The following is an 18,286-nucleotide window of genomic DNA, read 5'->3' as shown; positions in this document are numbered from 1 at the left end:
GGGCCAATGCTCATCATAGTGGGCTCGTCCAGCCTAAGCCGAGCCTTTTGGCCCCAGTGCCACGGTCTTGGCTGATGAGTATCGAATTGAGAGTCTCTGACGCGGGAAATGAAGGCCGCCTTGGTTTGTGCCGAATACGCCGGCTTGGAAGTCTTGGAACATGCACCCCAAGCCGCGACCATGAGCAACCAATGCCACTCCCTAGATAAAAAGGCAGAAAATTCCGTCTTGGCCGTAATTATCAGTCATGAGATCAATTCACCGTTCTACTTTCTCAACTCACTTTTACATTCCCATTACCGAAGAGAAACCGACTTGACTTGTTTAAGCGATTGAATGTCAATTGACTGTCAAAGCACAACGCCCAGTAAACTTGATACTCTTGGCGTTGCACCGCCAATGTAGGACGAAACCATACGAAAAGATGACAAGGAATCAATAATCATAAGATGTGCTGAAGAAGGCGAGCCGCGAGTCTTGGCTGGATCTGTTCGCTTCTTTATCCCAATCAGCGTCTATTCTCAGACGATTTGTAGAGGGAAAAGGGAATAGAGTTGCTCAGAAGCTCGGTTGGCTGCCGAGAGATCATGGCTGGTGAAAGCAAACTGCCAATAAGGTTACAGTAGCACATGCCAGCCAGCCAGGGCAACCACTTATACGGCTAGATGATTGAAGATCAAGTGCCAACTCAACAAGCTCGCCGGGAGTTGAAGGAGTAGGTACCTACACTATTCAAGATAACTACCGGTCTCGTCGGGTCTACGCCATCCTTTCATGGCATTGTACAGTATCTGAATGTGATGCCCATTACACTATCTCGTATAAATGTTGTTGTTGTGATGGACCAGTGTACTATCAATATCGATAACATTCCAATCGAATGTCTTCACTAATACACAGTGATCTAGAAGCTATCGATGTGAATAGACTCGAGATATGGTGTTTCTATGAGGTTAGGACCTAATAATTCGTGAGACGATGAAAGAGCTTCGCATCCCCACGAAATATCGGAATCGCGGCGCTCATTTCTTCCGTCGTCAGAACTAGGTAGGGTACGTACCGACCCAAATTTTCCACAGTTTTGAAAATGATCACGTGATGAGGGGGTGAAGGGCAAGAACCCTACATCGCTCTTTCCCTGTGCGCCTAAGCGATTGTTGCAACAACCGCCTTCAAATCGACCCCAGCCAGGCCATCAGTTTTCCGCTCAGCGAATTCAACAACACAACACCGCGATCATGGCTGACGAATACGTACGTGTGCTCTCGATATACCCCTTCCCCTCTGGAAATAGAAAACATACACCCGCCGCGGACATGGCACCCTCGACTCCCGCCCGCTACCAACGATGATGATGAACGATAGTGGAGAGATGGAGAGAATACAAAAAAGAGCTTGACTGACTTGTGTTCCGGATAACAGGACGCCGAGCAGGCTGCCGAGCTCAAGAGAAAGAGAGCCTTCCGAAAGTTCTCCTACCGAGGAATCGACCTTGATCAGTATGTTGCCACTGCACGATTTCTGCGCCTCGATTGCTGGAAGATGAAGACTTGCGAGGACGCACCCCCGAGCGAACGGAACCCATGCTGATGTTTGATTTTTCTCCACTCCACAGGCTCCTCGACCTCTCCTCCGACCAGCTTCGCGATGTTGTCCACGCTCGTGCCCGCCGCAGGATCAACCGTGGCCTGAAGCGCCGCCCCATGGGTCTCATCAAGAAGCTCCGAAAGGCTAAGCAGGAGGCTCAGCCCAACGAGAAGCCCGACCTCGTCAAGACCCACCTCCGAGACATGATTGTCGTCCCCGAGATGATTGGCAGTGTCATTGGTATCTACTCCGGCAAGGAGTTCAACCAGGTCGAGATCAAGCCTGAGATGGTTGGTCACTACCTGGCTGAGTTCTCTATCTCATAGTACGTTTCTACCCTCGACCATCAACAAGGGGAAATATGACTAACCCTCCCTCCAGCAAGCCTGTCAAGCACGGTAGGCCCGGTATTGGTGCCACGCACTCTTCTCGATTCATTCCCCTCAAGTAAGAAGGTTGCGGTCTCGGGTGGTTTCTGCATTCATGGACATTTTGGGCGAAAAGGACTGGTTCTGGTAGATGGGCAAAACATCTATCAAAAACACTGATGACAATGGGTACCATGATTAGTACAATAAAGGAGCATTGTCCGCTTGATGACTACCCTCGACTACCGCTGATGCCTGACAATTGTGATAACGCTTCTAGAACCCAATGCTTCCAAACTCTTCCTACCCTGACCTGCTGAAATGAAAAGCCTCAAGTTCTTATGACATCATTCCAGACGTTCGGCGGTCCTGAATATGTTGTGCGGGTCAAGTTTTGCGAGAAATTCTTTGAATTGGCGTTTCCGCCATTTCCATTTAGATTCCTTGGTGTGGCAAAGTGAACATCTGAGGCGTGATCGGGCCTGACTGAAGTCAATCAATATCTCCTCGCCTGCTCTGACATCCTTCTCAAGCGTCAACGTAATGTCGTAAGTTTCAGCAACTATGAATGTTGCCTGCGCACAGCCTGGGCAACCATGGTTGATGTTTGGAGCCAAAGCCTTGTTAAGACCAGTGGTCATCGCAGGGTTCGGGCAGGCGTTGTCTCGTTTGAACTTGTCGTAGCATATGGATATCGGCGCGTTACAGTTGATTTTCTTCATTTCGCACAGGGAAGCAAGATCATTAGGAGGTTCTCTGGGTACAATGGGAGCAACAAATATTGGGTGTTTTGCGCCGGTGATCTGGTAGCCATGAGTAAGGTTACGACGGGCAAAAACTCCAGTTTTGCCTTTGACTCCTGTATGGTGGCGAATTTCGATGTCTCTAGTCCGTCGATCAACCTTCCAGTTTGATGATGAATTTGCAGTGTTCATGTCTTTGGGAGTTAGATTGTATGAGTATCTTGTCACAGGTTGTTTGTTTTGTTCTTACCGCTGCTCCGACCGCTCTGGTTAGCCGTCATGTTGCTATAGGTAGTCTCCTATTAAGATAAACTCCGAGCTAGAAAAAGACTGTTTGGGTTTAAACGGATGATGATGGCTGATGTTGATGAATTATTGTTGAAAGTACCTGTTTGGAAGAGAGATGGCAAAGCGAAACTCGACTTCGCGGGATGGATGGTCAGAGCTAGGTAATGCAAAGCAAAAGCTAACGTTAGGTGAGTGTTTGGAAAGAGCTAATCGCCACCAGAGAGCAAGTGCTTTGAGGCAATGGTGTTGACAATGGGTATCGAGAAGGAGCGGGAGTCCGTTTGAAGAGCGCACGGGGCGAACTTGCTTCGATATGTTGGGTCAAATTGAGGAGGTAACTGTGTTGAATAACTCAATAGAAAAATGAATTCATAGGTATGTCTGATTCATGGCTAGTTTACAACACTATTCCTCCTTCTGTGCCAGTTTGGCAGCTTTCCGCTCCTCCTCCTGGATATGCTTTTGTCGGTAGTGCTCAACGACGTAGTCCATGTTGGCCAGGTGGCCAGCAACATTGTTTCGGGGAGCATACGAAGTCATTGCCCTGTTTCTCTGATTAGCAATGGTTCTTGCAGCAGTTACTTTCCGTCACTGAAGAGAAGGTGGCAGCCTCCGTCGATTAACAGCAAGTAGTATCAGGTGGACGAACTCGGGATAGGCAACATCAACAAACCGGTGCTTGTTGCCGCCATTCTCGAAGAGGTTTCGGTCGTAACCAGCCTGCTCCATGGCCTTTGTATGAAGCGCATTGATATCCTCCCAGTCCTTTCCACGGGAAGTGTACTTGTCGATGAGGCTGAGGATTGAGGACTGCTCGCCCTCCTGAGGAACGAATTGGTAGACGAGAACGGAGCCGAAGAAACCGCCGACAGCGAGGAGAGAACCGGTCTAGGGATCATAATCAGTAAATTATTTTCAATCGAAGCCATCCGATTGCGTTGGTGTCGGCGTGAGCTCCGTGGTGCAAGCTAGTGTGACTTGACATACGCTGAACGACTCGTTGACTTCTGGGGCTTTGTGATGGGCATGGGCGTCGGAGGCGTAGGTTCGCGCCGTCCTTTGCAGCTGACGAGCCACGCCGGCTACCCTCTGTCGTGCGACGAACATGTTGGGCGGGTTGGGCAGCGTTCAATTGAGCGATTGATTGTGAGGCTTTCGTGGGAAGAAGCCGCACCAAGATCAACAAGTGAGGTTGTCGCCGGTCCGAGATGTTTACGTAAGGCAGTTTAAGTGGTTGGCCAATTGGGTTATAGGTGTTTACCATTGGCTACTCCACGTCGAGCATGGCATGGGGTTACATAGTAGAATCAACAGAACTTTGCCAAAGAGAGGCAGGAAAACTTGTGACTTCTTTTCGAAGTGATAAAGAGACTTTTGTGGTTCGACATATCTCAGCAAACCCTTATGTTAGTTTATCTCGGCATCTTGATTTAATGTTGGAAGATTTCTTGCTTCCTGAGGGCTTGTACGTATATATATGAAGAAAAGTCGTTGTTTTTTGTTAGTATTGCCGCGAGCATGCTGTTCTCTCTACTGGGGGCTTCTTATGTTTTCTCATGAACTTATAATCAGTCAGCAATGACATGAGTGTTAGTCTTCGAATGCTGTCAGATATGGAGCTATTGGACCTCAGTGAAGGGCATGATGGATTCTCCACATTCTCAAAATCGCTGAAGGACCAGGGAGCGCGCATAAGAATATTAACATGCTCAAGCTTTACTATCCATCACACATCTGTAGCAATAAACGACATGTAAATTTTAAATCCAGGGTGTAGTATGCCTCATCCATCCCATCATTGTAAGCGACAAGAGCTAGATCCTCGATTTGCGCCACAATTTTACTTGAGCATCACCTACCCGGGAGCGATATCAACTCCATATAAATCAACACAGCATTTTTCGATACGCTTCCATCACCGCATTATTAGTGATGATTTCCTGATCATATTCACTCGGCTCTCAGAGACTCATTGACCTTGTTAGAAACTTATTGTACCACTTTGTAGTCAAGCGGTTGGCACACAATTATCGGGTCGTTCTTGAGCATTCGTTCCGTCTCAATCTTAGTCGAGATGAGCCGAAAAGTAATTAACCAATAACCCCAGATTCTGGAGTCTCAATCTTGATGCGTTTATACGGCCTTAAGCTATAAACCATTTCCAAGTAATATCATATAGTCAGCTCTGCTCCTCCTGGGCTTAAATGGCTAGGATCTAGCTTCTAAGCTCCCGAGGCTCCCCCCAATGTGGAACGCAGCAGCAATAGCCTAGGTTACTTTCTCTAGTACCACAAACATCATCACAAGAGAATTGATGAACCCAGCTATGATTAAAAGCTTGGGAGGATAAATCCAAAACCTGTTCATCAGAAGTGGCTGAAGCTACCACAAGGTTTAGCAAGATCGACGTGACTAGCCCTAAATTGTGTATCGCGCCTCTTCTGGCGTTCTCTAACCAGTAGACAGTGACAACATGAAGCCCTTCCAGCCTTTTAAGTTAAAATTTCCGGCATGACGCTGCCGTGGTCCTGATTATGAGATTAGAAAGTTCAACGCTGGCAACTCTGACGACGAACTTGTAGGAACCAACCTCAATGAAGAGCTCACCAACACACCAAACAACAACTGCCGTTGTGAAGCCTCTCACGGGCTACCCCCGTCAGATGAGTTTGAGGTCGCCCTGAGCTGTCAGTCAATGGATTGAATGGAGCCAGCGAAGCGGTCATGAACGTTCTTCAAAATCCTGGCGGTTGAGATGGAGATTCTGGCCCATCCAATTCGTCCATAGCAAGCTCAGAGGAACACTCAGCAGTATCCGGGGAGACCAATTGGGATAGAAGTCAATGAAGATGGCTGGTCTAGAATATGACGGAAGAGGTGCAATGCATATGCGGCGCCTCGATCAAGATGACACTCCAGTGCTTTGGCTCCATGCAGGACCAAGTCATGGTTCCGAGTGACCGTCGTAATGATTAGATTTGACAAAGTTAATGCTTTTCCTGATGACGGAAGATGTGATCTTTGAAGACGAATACTGGCTGATACTCAAGATCTTGATTAAGTGGGCATCAGGCAAATGCATCAGCTGAGACTGAGAGCCATGTTCCTTTGTGAAACCTGATCGAGATTGTTATTGCATGATGGGCGGAGGTATTGGGCCGGTGATTTACGCTGGAACGAAATCGATGGAAGAAATAGAAAATGCTAGTCGTTTGCTGGATGTTGACTTTCACAAGTACCGTATGTACAAACCTGCAGGCGGACGATTTCCCCCTGTCTCACGTAGATTCTACATCATCCCGTGTTTTTGACAGGCAGCAAGGGGGCAAACATCTCGCAGCAAATTATAGGACGCCATTTATCAGGTATCGTTTTTGACGACACGAGACGCACAATATTACTCACGATGCCATGATGAGGCATGACGTGAAAATAGTGATACAAGCTGCCTAGTCAGGTTATTCGTGATAAGGATCATGAAATGCCATGTGATAGAAGGAAAAAAAGTTACATTGAGCTGCCTGGGTGGTTATGCGTGTAAGAGGCAAAAGCCCATCTAGAATGCCAAGCTTGGGGTGCGCGCCAAGTTTAGTTACAATGGATCATACTTGGCCATACCTATCAGAGACATTCCCCGCGAAAAAAACCCCCCAGGAATGGAGTCAAGACAAGACAAGCCGAGACGCGTGTCATCCTATCCAAAGCTGCAGACAAAACCGTGCCCTTTTTGCTTCTTGTCAGAAAGGCGAGAATACCCGCTGATGGGGGGACATAGTTGCAATAAAGTGCCTCATTGTGATTGCATATCCTTGCAGTAGCTTCAGAGCCAAGGTAACCTCCGTATCGTCCCTTGCAACTTATTAGTCAAGGCTCTATTTGCCTTTGGATGTTCGCAAATGGTACAATGCGGGGAAAGCTCTTTTTGCTGGTCACGGATGCATCGATCCCTCTTGGTTATTGGCAGGAGAAGGCACACGGCACACGCTTTCAGAAAAACAAAAAAGTCTGGGCTCTGAATGAGACCTTTCAACCTACCAATTCACGACCTCTGGGCTGACAATTTCTTGAGGCCAGACGATTAATGCTGAGCTGGCGCTGGCGCTTCAACACACACCCTTTCATCCTCCAACTGCCTTCCTTGTCTGTCAATACTAAGTGGTTTGTACGTCCCCCAATTCTGTTCCGAGTATTCCCTTTGAGGAGATGAATAGTCATATGATGGCGTTCTGTGGTCACACACATACTCCCTCCGATTTGTCTCCCCTTGCTGTCTCTCTAATTCATTCACACAACACATAACTACATACTGTACTGTACTCGGCCATCGGGTTATCTGGATGTTTCCCTCTCCCTTTTCTGATCAAAGCCTAACTCTATTATCCCAACGACTACTACCTTGCCTACGTGCGTCATGCAACTGTCACTCGTGGTACTTACACTCCGAGACTTCTAGTTAAATCTTACGGAAGATTTACGAAAGGTTAAAAAGGGTCCTAGAGCCCCCTGGAATCCTGCCTGCCCTGCTTCTCTGCTTGTTTGGTTGGATAAAAACAATCTTCGTCGACACACTTTCTTTACTTATGCCTGAGATACGTCCAAGCCTCCTTCAACAATATAAACAACATTCGCAGCTGCGCCTCTGCGTGCTTACGTTGTCGATACACAACGAGGCCTCACCATATCTGTGTTACAGCTAGATAACCAGGCGTTTGGCCGTTTCGAAATTTATTCTTTACATTAAGCTTCACGGCTATCTATCAACAACCTTCATCTGCACCTTGGCCTCCACATCCCAACGCTTTTACATATCATCCCTCCCTCCCTTCCTTCCATCCATCCTTACATACTACAACAAATACATCGTGCCTACATACCTTTACCACATACTACTGCATACTTTCCCCTACATATTACATATTCTTCCATTGTACAACCACATCTCATCACCATGTGCCATACCGTAATCGCCCAGCGGATGTGCAAGGATTGCCGCCATAGCCTTGGTGAGACGGTTATCGACTTCACCCGCTGCGCTCGTAAATGCTCGAGCCCGTTCTACTGCCTTACCCCGGAGCCTCAGATGGAACTATGTAACCTATGTACCGCGACGGCGACACTATCTACACCGGTACTCGCACAACATGCTCTCGAGGATACTACCACTGCGGCGGCGGCAGCCGCAGCAGCAGCTTCAGCTGGTGCAAGGCTCTACGATCAATCTATCGCAAAGGCTGCAGCATATCCGGGACCTGGAGTAGCCCGTCACACTGCGGCTCATTAAGACCTCCCCCATAGACCACCTCGACGGTGGCTTTTGCTACGACATCGATATTTAGGACGTTTATTAATGTAAGATCTTGAGGGAAATTGAAACGACGAAACGAAATTCCGCAAAAATAGGGTTGGGAATGGATATGGGTATGACACGGGCAACCGGCACAGGATCACAGGCGCATAAGGACGGACAGCATTCATCAATGCTCTACTTGCTTCACATCACATCACATCATTTTATTTCACTATACACACTTGATTTCGTATGTAGTGTCACACAGGCACATAACCCCGGTGAGGACCACTCTACTGGTATGAGATGGAACCGGAGGACTGGTCAATGGTACCGAACCAAGAGCTGGGGCAAGGGTGTACAGAAGAATCAGAAAACACAATCGTTGACTTACGGCAATAAGCTGAGTAAGATACAATAGCCAAAGAACAATAAAAACTTGATCAGGATGGAAAGCATTGTATTGTATTGCACTGTCCAGTCTAATCCCTCATCTCGAATTCGAGTTCGGTCGGCTATGGCTCAGCGCCGTCAAGCCCCTGTTCTGCGGGCGAGCGGGCGGGTGTCCGGCTCCTGTTCCCGCCCGCTACTAGACCACCTATCGAGTTTGAGATAAGGTAAGGTACGGGCAACAAAAGTGAGACTATTGAATGGACCTCTCAGGACCTCTCAGGACCTCTCAATTAGTAGGCTAGTTCCAACTATCCGTACATGCTCAATTTATCCGGGTACAAAGTCAGCTGGATGCCTTCTAATTCGCGCAAGCTCTCACTTGGGTGTACCAAGAAGTGCGAATAAATGCATGTGTACTCCGCATGTATAGGTGTCCTAGACAACAGTACATAGGTACCCTGAAACGCTGAACCGATCAGCAACTGCACTTTCATCGAGACACACTAACAAAAACGCAGGGAACATCCCCTCAATCACAGACAGTCACAAACCACTATCACAATTACTCACGCATGCGCTCACGTCCAGTCCATATAACACAAGCCGCCTGTTGCACCAAAATTTAAACACAGTCGTCCTCATGACTCGGAAAGCTCGTCTGGCTGCAAGGGGAGGGTTACCTGAGTTCCTTCTCAGAACTGTGAACCACAAGTATTAAGGGGATATTACGTGCCGACACCTCGCAGACAAGTAGCTGCTACTGCCAATCCTGCCCGAATCGCGAAGATTGTTCATCCAGTTGCTGGCAAGAAGGCAGTGGCCACCCGAGGCTGCGGTTCACGGACCAGACTGGAGACCCAATTGCAGGTGGCAGACAGGCAGTACCTCACCTTACCTTATTTCATGGGTATCTATATTCATCCATCAAATCCATGCAAGCGCAAACGGACTTTTTCACTGCAAGGCCTTGGGGGGTTTTCAACAACGATCCTTCCTTCACTGACCTCATGGAACGGCTGTTTGCATTCACCGGAGCCTTCTTTCCCAACGTTGCAAACTTACCTTTCCTTACAAGCTCTTTTTCAACGTCTTCGCCATGGCTTCAACAAAGTTTGCACATCCAACACCATTTCTGGTTACAACCTCGCCGCGACTTGAACCACCACCTTTAAGTTGCAAACATATTTATCAGCATCATACCAATACTCATACTTCGATACCTGCCATGAGTAGTCTGTACGGAGTCATCGAGAGGGCCAACAAAGCCAGCCTTCTCGATGAGTATGCAAGCCTGTGGAAGTTGTTCATCGAAGGTATCGACGAAGTTGTGGGATATGTCCGGGAGGAAGACTGCATGAAGATCCAGTGGGACGCTAAATGGTTTCATTGTGAAACGGTTAATAAGAAAGGCGACGAAGTTCGGAGAATTACCATCGTAAGGAGTAACAACTACCTTGCTGTTGACGGGATTTCCCACGTTCCCTCTCCTGCAGAAGCTTGCAAGATCGCATTTCAAAAGCTCTTAGCCGCCAACGCAGATAAGTTCCCCGCCTTCAGTCTGTGGAAGGTGACAGAGGAAGCAGATCAGGAGTATTGCCCGATTCACCTAGCTGATCCAGGAGTCAACATCTTGCCCTTGCGCATTCCTTTGCCATTACGAGGAGTCCTGGGGGTCTTAACGGTGGGCGTTCATCTTAATGTCTACAGAGTAAAGGAGGAAGATGGCAAGGAAACCATTGATCAAATTTGGGTCTCACATCGCTCCAAAGACCCCAGCTACAGCTATCCTGGGATGCTAGATCAGATCGTAGCTGGAGGCGCAGATACCAACGACACGATAGATGGACAGCTAGCTCCTTGCAAGACGCTGGCACGGGAGGCAAGAGAGGAGGCTGGGTTGACCATAGACCACCAGACACGACAAGTATTCTTTGAGGAAATGGGGGGCGGTGATGGGGATAATCAGATGCGTATCCACGTTGGGACCGTAGAGAGGGCTTCGTCCATTACGTTCTTCGACCTCAAAGACGAGAGTGCGGGTGACTTCTACAACAAGCACCTCGAGCCCGGCCTGCGATTCGCCTACGATCTCAAGATCACCAACCCAAGCTTTCGACCGAAGAAGATGGAGAGCGCAATCGAGAGATTTGAGCCCATGGGAGTACCTGAAGTGACGGAAAGCCTGAGCAGCAATCGATGGAAGCCTAACTGCGGACTGGTGATGCTGGATTTTATGGTAAGACATGGACTCATCACCAAGCACGACGAAAGCCGATTCGAGCGAATCAAGAAGGACCTACGCCGACCGCTGTGCTTCGCTTTCCTGACGGAATTACAAAGCATCACTAAAGGGTGGTAGGAGCTTGGTCACAGAATCGAAGAAGATGGCACGGGGTTCAAATTGTAGAATGGGTGACTGAGAACAAAAGTCGAATTGCATTCGCAGGGGCAGGCGATGGTTTGTACAATAGTGTGACATGATCGATTATTATTAATGTACTTGCTTTGCCTCCCTCATCCCGTGATGATTACCGGCTCAGACGGTCGATTGTTCTGCGAGTCGCGGAAAATCAGCGAAGCCGTGTACCTCGAGCTCGTCGCCTCGGATCTTGACGGGTGGCGAAGGTAAAAGGGTGAAGCAGATGCGACAAACTTCAGTTCCAGTGTTCTTCCAGGCGTGATTAGTTCCCCTCTGGATGATAATGTCGCCTCTGCGGAAGGTCTTGGTGGCCCCATTGTCGAGGATACAGTCAATCTGGCCCTCAACGATTATGCCATAGTCGACACTGGCAGTCCGATGCATGATAGCGGGGAAGCCAGGCCAAAAGTCGACAACTCTAAGGGCAGAGCCAGAAGCTGGAGCAATGTCCTTCTCGGTGGGATTTTCTCTGTATGACTTGAGGTCGTTGTCACCTGTCAGAGTGTTGGTGCCATCCTCGTTCACATATGAGACGTGAGTCGTGAAGCCACCGCTGCGGTTCCCCTCAACTTGAATGGGGATAGTCTCATCCCAGATGGCGTTCCCGTTGGAGTCATGGGTGGTGATGAATCTCTTGACGGGAGGGAGTGGTTTGGCTTCAGAAAGCATATTGAGGAGAGTGTTTTGTTGACTGTCAACTATGTTGGTTGTTGTGTGGTGGTGTTTGAGAACTTCGGTCTTTTGCTTGCTGGCTTGCTCGGTTGATGGTGATGATTATGCTGATAGAGGGAGAAACACTTGCTTCTTTATACTGTCCGGCTCCATGGCGAATATTACACTTCTAAGCAAATGGCATGAGACGGCATGTCCCTTGAGAAATATGATCCTGGATGGTTAGTTTCTGCATGATGATTAGCCAATCAGGCTTTAGCTCTGTCACTTCCACAATAGATTCCTGTTGCAAAGCACGGGTCGTATCTGATCGGTGTTTTGCAGGTCGGTCTCATCTTGAAGCTTTGAAATCTCGCTGTTCCGTGGAGTTTCTCTCAAGTGTTGGTGTTGGAACAACATTGGTAAGCACCCAGATCCTTCGACAGGGTGTCACTGTATAGTTACCGTTTCGGCTATAATTCTCTGAGTCATCACCGTCGAACCAGCCTCTCACTCCACAAGGCAAAGCCGGGTCGATAAGGGTCTTCCTTCGTCTCAACTCCGCTATCCATGCCTTCTCGTTTTGTCATGCGGAGACTCCGTGGAAACAATACATGACAGAGCACGGAGCTGTCGGCGTGAAAGAAGATGTTTTACAACTCAGCTTACGGCGCTTTGCCAGTAAGTTTCAATAGTGCCGTTATAGTATTGACTTTTGAGTATAAGTTAGCTGACTTTGCTGTTGACAAACTATTTGCAGGGCGTTCTCTGGCTGCTTCAAAGGTGTGCAATCTGCGCACTAGCCTGAAATTAGCTTCGTATAATCTTTCCGTGGCTAGGTATGTTTCGTGGTAAGCCAAGAAATTCAAGGCTGAGATACAACAGCCAACTAGAGAAGGAGGAGATGAATACCGAAGACTGGCTACCTTGCTCTAGGCCGTGGCTATCAATTAACGTTCTATTTGTAGCCCATGATGAATTCATGATGCATAGCAAACACTCTTTGGCGGTTTGTGATGCGACAGTTCATTGTTCCCAATAGCATGGCTAATTCCGCGAGGTAACATTGGACGGGAATAGGTTCCGCCCGGACAAAGATTTCATCGTTCAGACTGTCAATCTTGCCCTCATTCAAATATCGTCTCACAAGATTAGCAAATCCTAGCTCTGCATCGCCGTTTTCCAAGCCCTGTACGCTATGCTGTGCAAGGCTAGTCGTCAAGCCGATAACGCCCTCAAAGGGTTAGTTGCTGTTCCTATGTATGAGCTACCAAAGATTTCCCCCCTCTTGGCATCCACGCCCGCCCTACAATGAGTCGACGGAGAGAAAGGAACAAGGAGCACGCAGCCATATGTATGTACATACATAAATCGGCTGAAATGAGACCCGGCGCTGTCGTCCAGCGTCAGATTTTAGTGACTGCCCACCTATGGAGACCAAGCGGAATTGGGCGTTTATGGCCATTGCTTTTGGGACTTGAGCAATCTGCCACTCACCGAGAGGCTGATTATCCATGGCCAACCCATGCAGCAAGGTCTCAGAAGCCCACACTGTTCGGCACGGGGCGCTCCAACCACTCTTGGCGGTGAATTGAATGCCACCTCGGGGAACGTCTCGGATGGACGCTGCCTGTTGAGTTGGAGGCACAGAAAAGACAGTACCTAAAGTGCCTGGGTCATACGCTGTGATTAAGCTCAGCATAGCCAATCTCTGGCTCCATCTATCAAGCTTAACTCAACGCCCTTGGTGCTGTGGTATCGGGGAGCGACATGCTATTCTGGGCCACCTGTGCGAGGACCACTCACGAGCGAGGCGGGTATACTCACATACCCATTTCGGCAATTTGCGTCAAAAGCCAGGCAAATCAACGGAAATCACGGGAGACCACGTCTAACTCAGCCAGCCAATGAATGGCTAGAGGCAAACGCTTGATACTTAGTGTGCTGTAAGCCGTTGCCCTGTTGCTGCTAGTTGGGTTCTCAAGGTACCTCTGTCGTACAGCGCAGGTACTTTTCTCAACTATCACTCATATGGGGAAAAGTCGATGTCAGTCTTTGGTCTGATTGTTTCTATCTTTGATTATTACAGGGGAACCGCATCGTCGGCACAAAATCATTCATGACTGCGGTTGCGGAGGTGGCTTACACTTGAACACAAAATTCTTGGCCTGACGATCTTAATGGAGACGACGCCAATTGAATTGAGATACAGATACATACCTACGTTGGTTAACCATGGCCCAGAGCGGACGGACCCTTGACCACAACCGACCAGTCTCCTGCAAGTGCATACAATACTCTGTTTTGTCTATTCTGTGTTGAGAGGCCCTTATGCAACTGTGAGGCGAGCCCGAGAGCACAGCGGCCACATGCTTGAGGCGGAGCCAACTTGAACAACACAACGCGAGGGCATAACTGGATAGAGAAATTTAGACGAGGTGACGATCAGAAGATAGTTCTGTGCAGCTTTCATTGCATGTATACAGGAACTGTTGTAGACTCTAAACCTCAGTCACCCTCACCCAACCATCCTACTCAGGATCAAATTTATCGAATGCTTCCTACTGAATGGATATAGCTCCGGCTTGAACTTCGGAAGTCGGTGAAGTTGCTCCATATGGTCAACTCATCAGGATCTCTCTGCATACATCAGCCCTGGTCGAAATAGTCCCGTTGTGACCGAGCGTGACTTACAGAAGCGAATCGAGACCGATCTAGCGCTAAGCTGACCGTCAAACCACTTTATCTTGCGCTGCCAAAGACTTGATGCAGACTGAGAAATAAATACGTGACTTGACACTAGGGACTTGAAGCATATTCTATACATGTCTTTACATAAGCTTTTGTTTTATTATCGTTGTTTATAGAAATATGGACCAAATCTCTCACAGTATCATACACTGAACTCTCACCAAAATTGATCGGTCAACGTATACGGTGAGTCTTTCGCCTCTGCTTCGAACAATTTGCTTGGATCCACCAATCTGCTAGTCATGCCTTCAACAACCTGGTAATGTTGTTGGTTCTGTCTTCGATATTGAGGTGTGTACGACGAGTATTCGCTTTCTGCTCCATATGCCTACTCCATATCCAGGCTCAGATCCGCTCGTGTGTCGTCTCTGCCTTCAGCACCCCAGCAGAACGATCCATAACCACCTCTTTTCGTAGTAGTATAATGCTGTTGGTTCTGTTATCACATCTGGATCTGCCTCGTAAACGCGCAGAAGTTCACTGACTTAACCTCTTCGAGTATTCAGTCGCATGATGTTGTTGGCTCTATCTTCAACAACCTGGTAGAACGTCTGTGTTTCTCTCTTCAGCTATCCTCTTTCGTAGAAACACCATGCTGTTGGTCCGTCTTCAACGTTCACGAGACTCTTGTTTAGAAATAACCGTATTTATCCCTGCACGAGAATTAGCCTGCGTGTAAGTCAAGAGGTAAGAACAAGTATAAAGGAGAGATGATTCTTGGGTGAAAGATGTCCATCATCCTCAACACATCACTCCCTCAACCATCTCTACTCTTCTCTGCTCATCTCTTATTCTGCTACTCTCAAACACCAAGCAAATCTCTTCAATATGAAAATCAGTACCACCTTCGCAAGCCTCGTGGCTTACTGTGCCATTGGCATCCACTCAATGCCATCCAGCCCAGAAGCAGCATCTGAGCTCACCAGCCGCAACGAAAACCACCTACTGGAGAAGCGAAAGTGCTATAATGGAAAGAAGGAATACGGCTGTGATAGTAAAGGATGGTGCTGGAAGAAGTGCGGCGGCAGCGGGAACGGAAATATCGCCAACAGTGGCCCATGGTGCTGGGCCAAATGGAACTATGGATGGGGTGATGGTAACTGGGTCTCTTGTCACTCTGACAACGACTGCAAGAAGGCCTTTGCTGGTGAAGCCGACTGTGCTTGGGGCAACTGTGACGACTGTGGATGCAGCTGCTGAGGTCGGAAATGGAACCTGTTATGAGTTCACGAGAAACACGGGATTAGGTAACCAACTTGATTTCTTACATCGCTTCAACCACTTGAATATCCCACGTGATAGCCACAATAGTAGTCAGCGACTACCTCAGGTCTATTGAGTTGATACTCACTGCTGGCCGACGTCGGAGTTACATAAGCCTGATCTGTTGAGAGACTGAGCCTCCTGAAAGTCGGTTTGTTTCTTGAGCTGGGCTGGGGCTGAGTTTCAAAAGGCTGAACAGATGCTCACACCCTTGTAAGTCGCAACCTCAAGCTTTTGAATTCGAACAGGGGGTCAGTTCAGCTCGATGCGCTAAAGATCCCTCGCGCCAATGATCGCCTACCAGCAACGCCACTAGGCGCAGGGATCTCACTAGAATGACAGAATGAGCAGGGGGCTGTGATTTTGGTGCACTCAGAAAGACAGAAAAGTCCCTGGGGCTGTGGCCATTGATCTCGTCTACCTAGTCCCATCAAGGCTCACCCCTGTTGTAGGTACCCCGACACCACATGCTGGATGTACTTGGACGGTGCGCCCAATGTACCTCAGAGACGGACAGCATGTCGATGGCCTGCAAGTCTTCGCCGGGGCCGAATTGCACCTTTTGGCCCCAAATAGTACAGGCGGACAACAGACAAAACCCCCATTGACCCCTGCCTTACTGGACTTTTCCTCTTTGTCAAATACATATCGTTGCTGTGCTGCGAAGTCGGTTACTGCTCCAACACGCTTGAATAGCTTCACATCGGGGGGCACGAACTCACTTACACCGCAACATATACCATACCGTAGCTACGAGGCGAAGCTCCTCTCGCCCCTTGGCCAACAGAAATCAGGCAGTCGCATGAAAGACCTCGAACGAAAAAACGAATTTCTCAACCATCAGAATAGCGATCGAATACACCCTATCTTTGTCGAAGCGAAGGACAACAACACTGGACTACGATGCATCGCTCTACTACTCTCTTTGCTCTAGGAGCACTCAGCTCAACCGCCACGGCCGCTTGGTTGAAGTCGAACCAAGAGAGATCATGGGAACCTCCTCGACAGACCGGAGTATTTGGGGAGGAAGCTGAACTGGGTCAGGTCGCCATGGGATGGTCACCAGTACCGACGGGTGCCCCCAAACTCGCCGGTGCCATGGACATGGGCTTTGCCTTGGGCAAACGAGCCGAGTCAGACAATACTTGTGGCTACGATACAGTAGGAAGTGAGTCGATATCTGGGCGTGCTTCTTAGCGAAGCCGCAAACACGGCCCTGGAAAGACAAGACCAAAGGGTCGATCTCCAAGTGTTCAAACTAACATGACCTGCGATAGATTCCTTTACTTGTACGAACACCCTATCCGCCACTTGTACTTTGTCCGATGGTTATGTTGGCTGCTGTGATACTGCGAGATCTTGCAACTCGGTCAAGACAACTTGCATCCCCTACTCGCGATCTCGTGACGAATGCACATCCTTTTCAGATCTTCATACTCTCTGCTGGTACGTGCCTGTTATTTAATCAAGAAAAGGAATGTCAATTGATTTGTTGCTAACTTGATATTAGTGGCCAGCGCGATCGTCCCAACTGCTTTGAGTGGGTTGCGACCACAGGTGTCGACGAGTTCACATTATTCGACTGCTCTGCCGGCAACGGCACCTCTGTCCTGCTTTTGTCTGACCCTTTAGCCCTGTCTTCGACCTCGGGCGACGATTCGTCCACTACTGGCAACCCCTCTACGACCACCGACGATGGATCGTCCACAACGACCAGCGCTGCGGCAACCTCCACAAGTGCTGATAACGGCGGTGGCGGCAGCAGTACCAACGTTGGCGCCATTGCTGGTGGTGTTGTCGGTGGTGTCGCTGCTCTCGCCCTCGTTGGCCTCGCTGGTTTTCTTCTGTTCCGCCGCCGCAACAAGACAACTCCTGCTGCTGCTGCTGCTGCTGCTGCTACACCCGGCGATGGTACACAAAACCAACCTCCCATGGCCCAAGGACCCCAGAGCCCAGGGCCCAGCTTCGTACCCTCATCACCTTCCAACGCCGCCTACCCCTCTGGAGTCCCTTCAAACTACCAGGGTGGTTACCAGCAGGCATACGACCCCTCATTGGCAGCTCCCTACGGCCAACCCCAAGGATACCAACAGCCTGGATATAGCGGCTACTCTCCTCAGCCCCAGAACTTCCAGGGCCAGTACCCTCAGCAAACACAGTATCCTTCTCAGTATGGCGTCGGCGGCTACGGAGCCCCATCCGCATCACCCCCTCCTCATTTCACGCCCAGCCCGGGTCCCAACAAGGACGGCCCCGAGGGCGCCCCTCAACAGCATGTTCAGGAACTACCTGCTGTCCAACCTTTGGGAAATGAGGGCAACAGAGCTGAGCTGAGCTAGACGTGTCGTTGGTGGTTTCATGGGAGTAATGGGAGTTTCATTCTGGACGATGGAGGATTCATAAAGATAGCAGGTTTTTTTTTTTTGCAAAGACATGTGAGGTTTCACACTTGAAGGGATTCGCATGAATATTTGATTGCATGAGTTGGTATATTTTTGTTCTCAGAACGAACCTAATGGTTTATTAGTTGACGAAT

At 48.9% G+C, this 18,286-nt stretch overlaps 8 protein-coding genes across 8 annotated transcripts; 5 read left to right on the top strand and 3 right to left on the bottom strand.

Annotated features, from left to right (window-relative positions):
* Nucleotides 1-1,238: 1,238 nt before the first annotated feature.
* Nucleotides 1,239-2,038, top strand: FPRO_01235 (uncharacterized protein; the record flags this gene model as incomplete). Its single annotated transcript, XM_031233728.1, has 4 exons — nt 1,239-1,253; nt 1,423-1,499; nt 1,616-1,912; nt 1,969-2,038. 4 exons carry the CDS (start codon nt 1,239-1,241, stop codon nt 2,036-2,038), a joined length of 459 nt encoding a protein of 152 aa, XP_031075238.1.
* A 264-nt stretch (nt 2,039-2,302) lies between these two features.
* Nucleotides 2,303-2,979, bottom strand: FPRO_01236 (uncharacterized protein; the record flags this gene model as incomplete). The annotated part of the gene is made up of 2 exons (XM_031233717.1): nt 2,303-2,892; nt 2,949-2,979. 2 exons carry the CDS (start codon nt 2,977-2,979, stop codon nt 2,303-2,305), a joined length of 621 nt encoding a protein of 206 aa, XP_031075237.1.
* Nucleotides 2,980-3,391: 412 nt separating this feature from the next.
* FPRO_01237 (uncharacterized protein) lies at nt 3,392-4,093 on the bottom strand (the record flags this gene model as incomplete). Its single annotated transcript, XM_031233706.1, has 3 exons — nt 3,392-3,530; nt 3,636-3,874; nt 3,974-4,093. 3 exons carry the CDS (start codon nt 4,091-4,093, stop codon nt 3,392-3,394), a joined length of 498 nt encoding a protein of 165 aa, XP_031075236.1.
* Nucleotides 4,094-7,934: 3,841 nt separating this feature from the next.
* FPRO_01238 (uncharacterized protein) lies at nt 7,935-8,267 on the top strand (the record flags this gene model as incomplete). The annotated part of the gene is made up of 1 exon (XM_031233694.1): nt 7,935-8,267. One exon carries the CDS (start codon nt 7,935-7,937, stop codon nt 8,265-8,267), a length of 333 nt encoding a protein of 110 aa, XP_031075235.1.
* A 1,495-nt stretch (nt 8,268-9,762) lies between these two features.
* Nucleotides 9,763-11,025, top strand: FPRO_01239 (uncharacterized protein; the record flags this gene model as incomplete). The annotated part of the gene is made up of 1 exon (XM_031233683.1): nt 9,763-11,025. The coding sequence occupies one exon, from the start codon at nt 9,763-9,765 to the stop codon at nt 11,023-11,025; it is 1,263 nt and encodes a 420-aa protein (XP_031075234.1).
* A 177-nt stretch (nt 11,026-11,202) lies between these two features.
* On the bottom strand, nt 11,203-11,754 carry FPRO_01240 (uncharacterized protein; the record flags this gene model as incomplete). The annotated part of the gene is made up of 1 exon (XM_031233672.1): nt 11,203-11,754. One exon carries the CDS (start codon nt 11,752-11,754, stop codon nt 11,203-11,205), a length of 552 nt encoding a protein of 183 aa, XP_031075233.1.
* Nucleotides 11,755-15,315: 3,561 nt separating this feature from the next.
* Nucleotides 15,316-15,687, top strand: FPRO_01241 (uncharacterized protein; the record flags this gene model as incomplete). The annotated part of the gene is made up of 1 exon (XM_031233661.1): nt 15,316-15,687. The coding sequence occupies one exon, from the start codon at nt 15,316-15,318 to the stop codon at nt 15,685-15,687; it is 372 nt and encodes a 123-aa protein (XP_031075232.1).
* Nucleotides 15,688-16,653: 966 nt separating this feature from the next.
* Nucleotides 16,654-18,089, top strand: FPRO_01242 (uncharacterized protein; the record flags this gene model as incomplete). The annotated part of the gene is made up of 3 exons (XM_031233650.1): nt 16,654-16,918; nt 17,028-17,196; nt 17,261-18,089. 3 exons carry the CDS (start codon nt 16,654-16,656, stop codon nt 18,087-18,089), a joined length of 1,263 nt encoding a protein of 420 aa, XP_031075231.1.
* Between the last annotated feature and the right edge of the window lie 197 nt (nt 18,090-18,286).

This window comes from Fusarium proliferatum, assembly GCF_900067095.1.
Source record: "Fusarium proliferatum ET1 genome assembly, contig: FPRO_scaffold001, whole genome shotgun sequence".
Classification (NCBI taxonomy): domain Eukaryota; kingdom Fungi; phylum Ascomycota; class Sordariomycetes; order Hypocreales; family Nectriaceae; genus Fusarium; species Fusarium proliferatum.
This window is presented reverse-complemented; position numbering and strand designations above follow the sequence as displayed.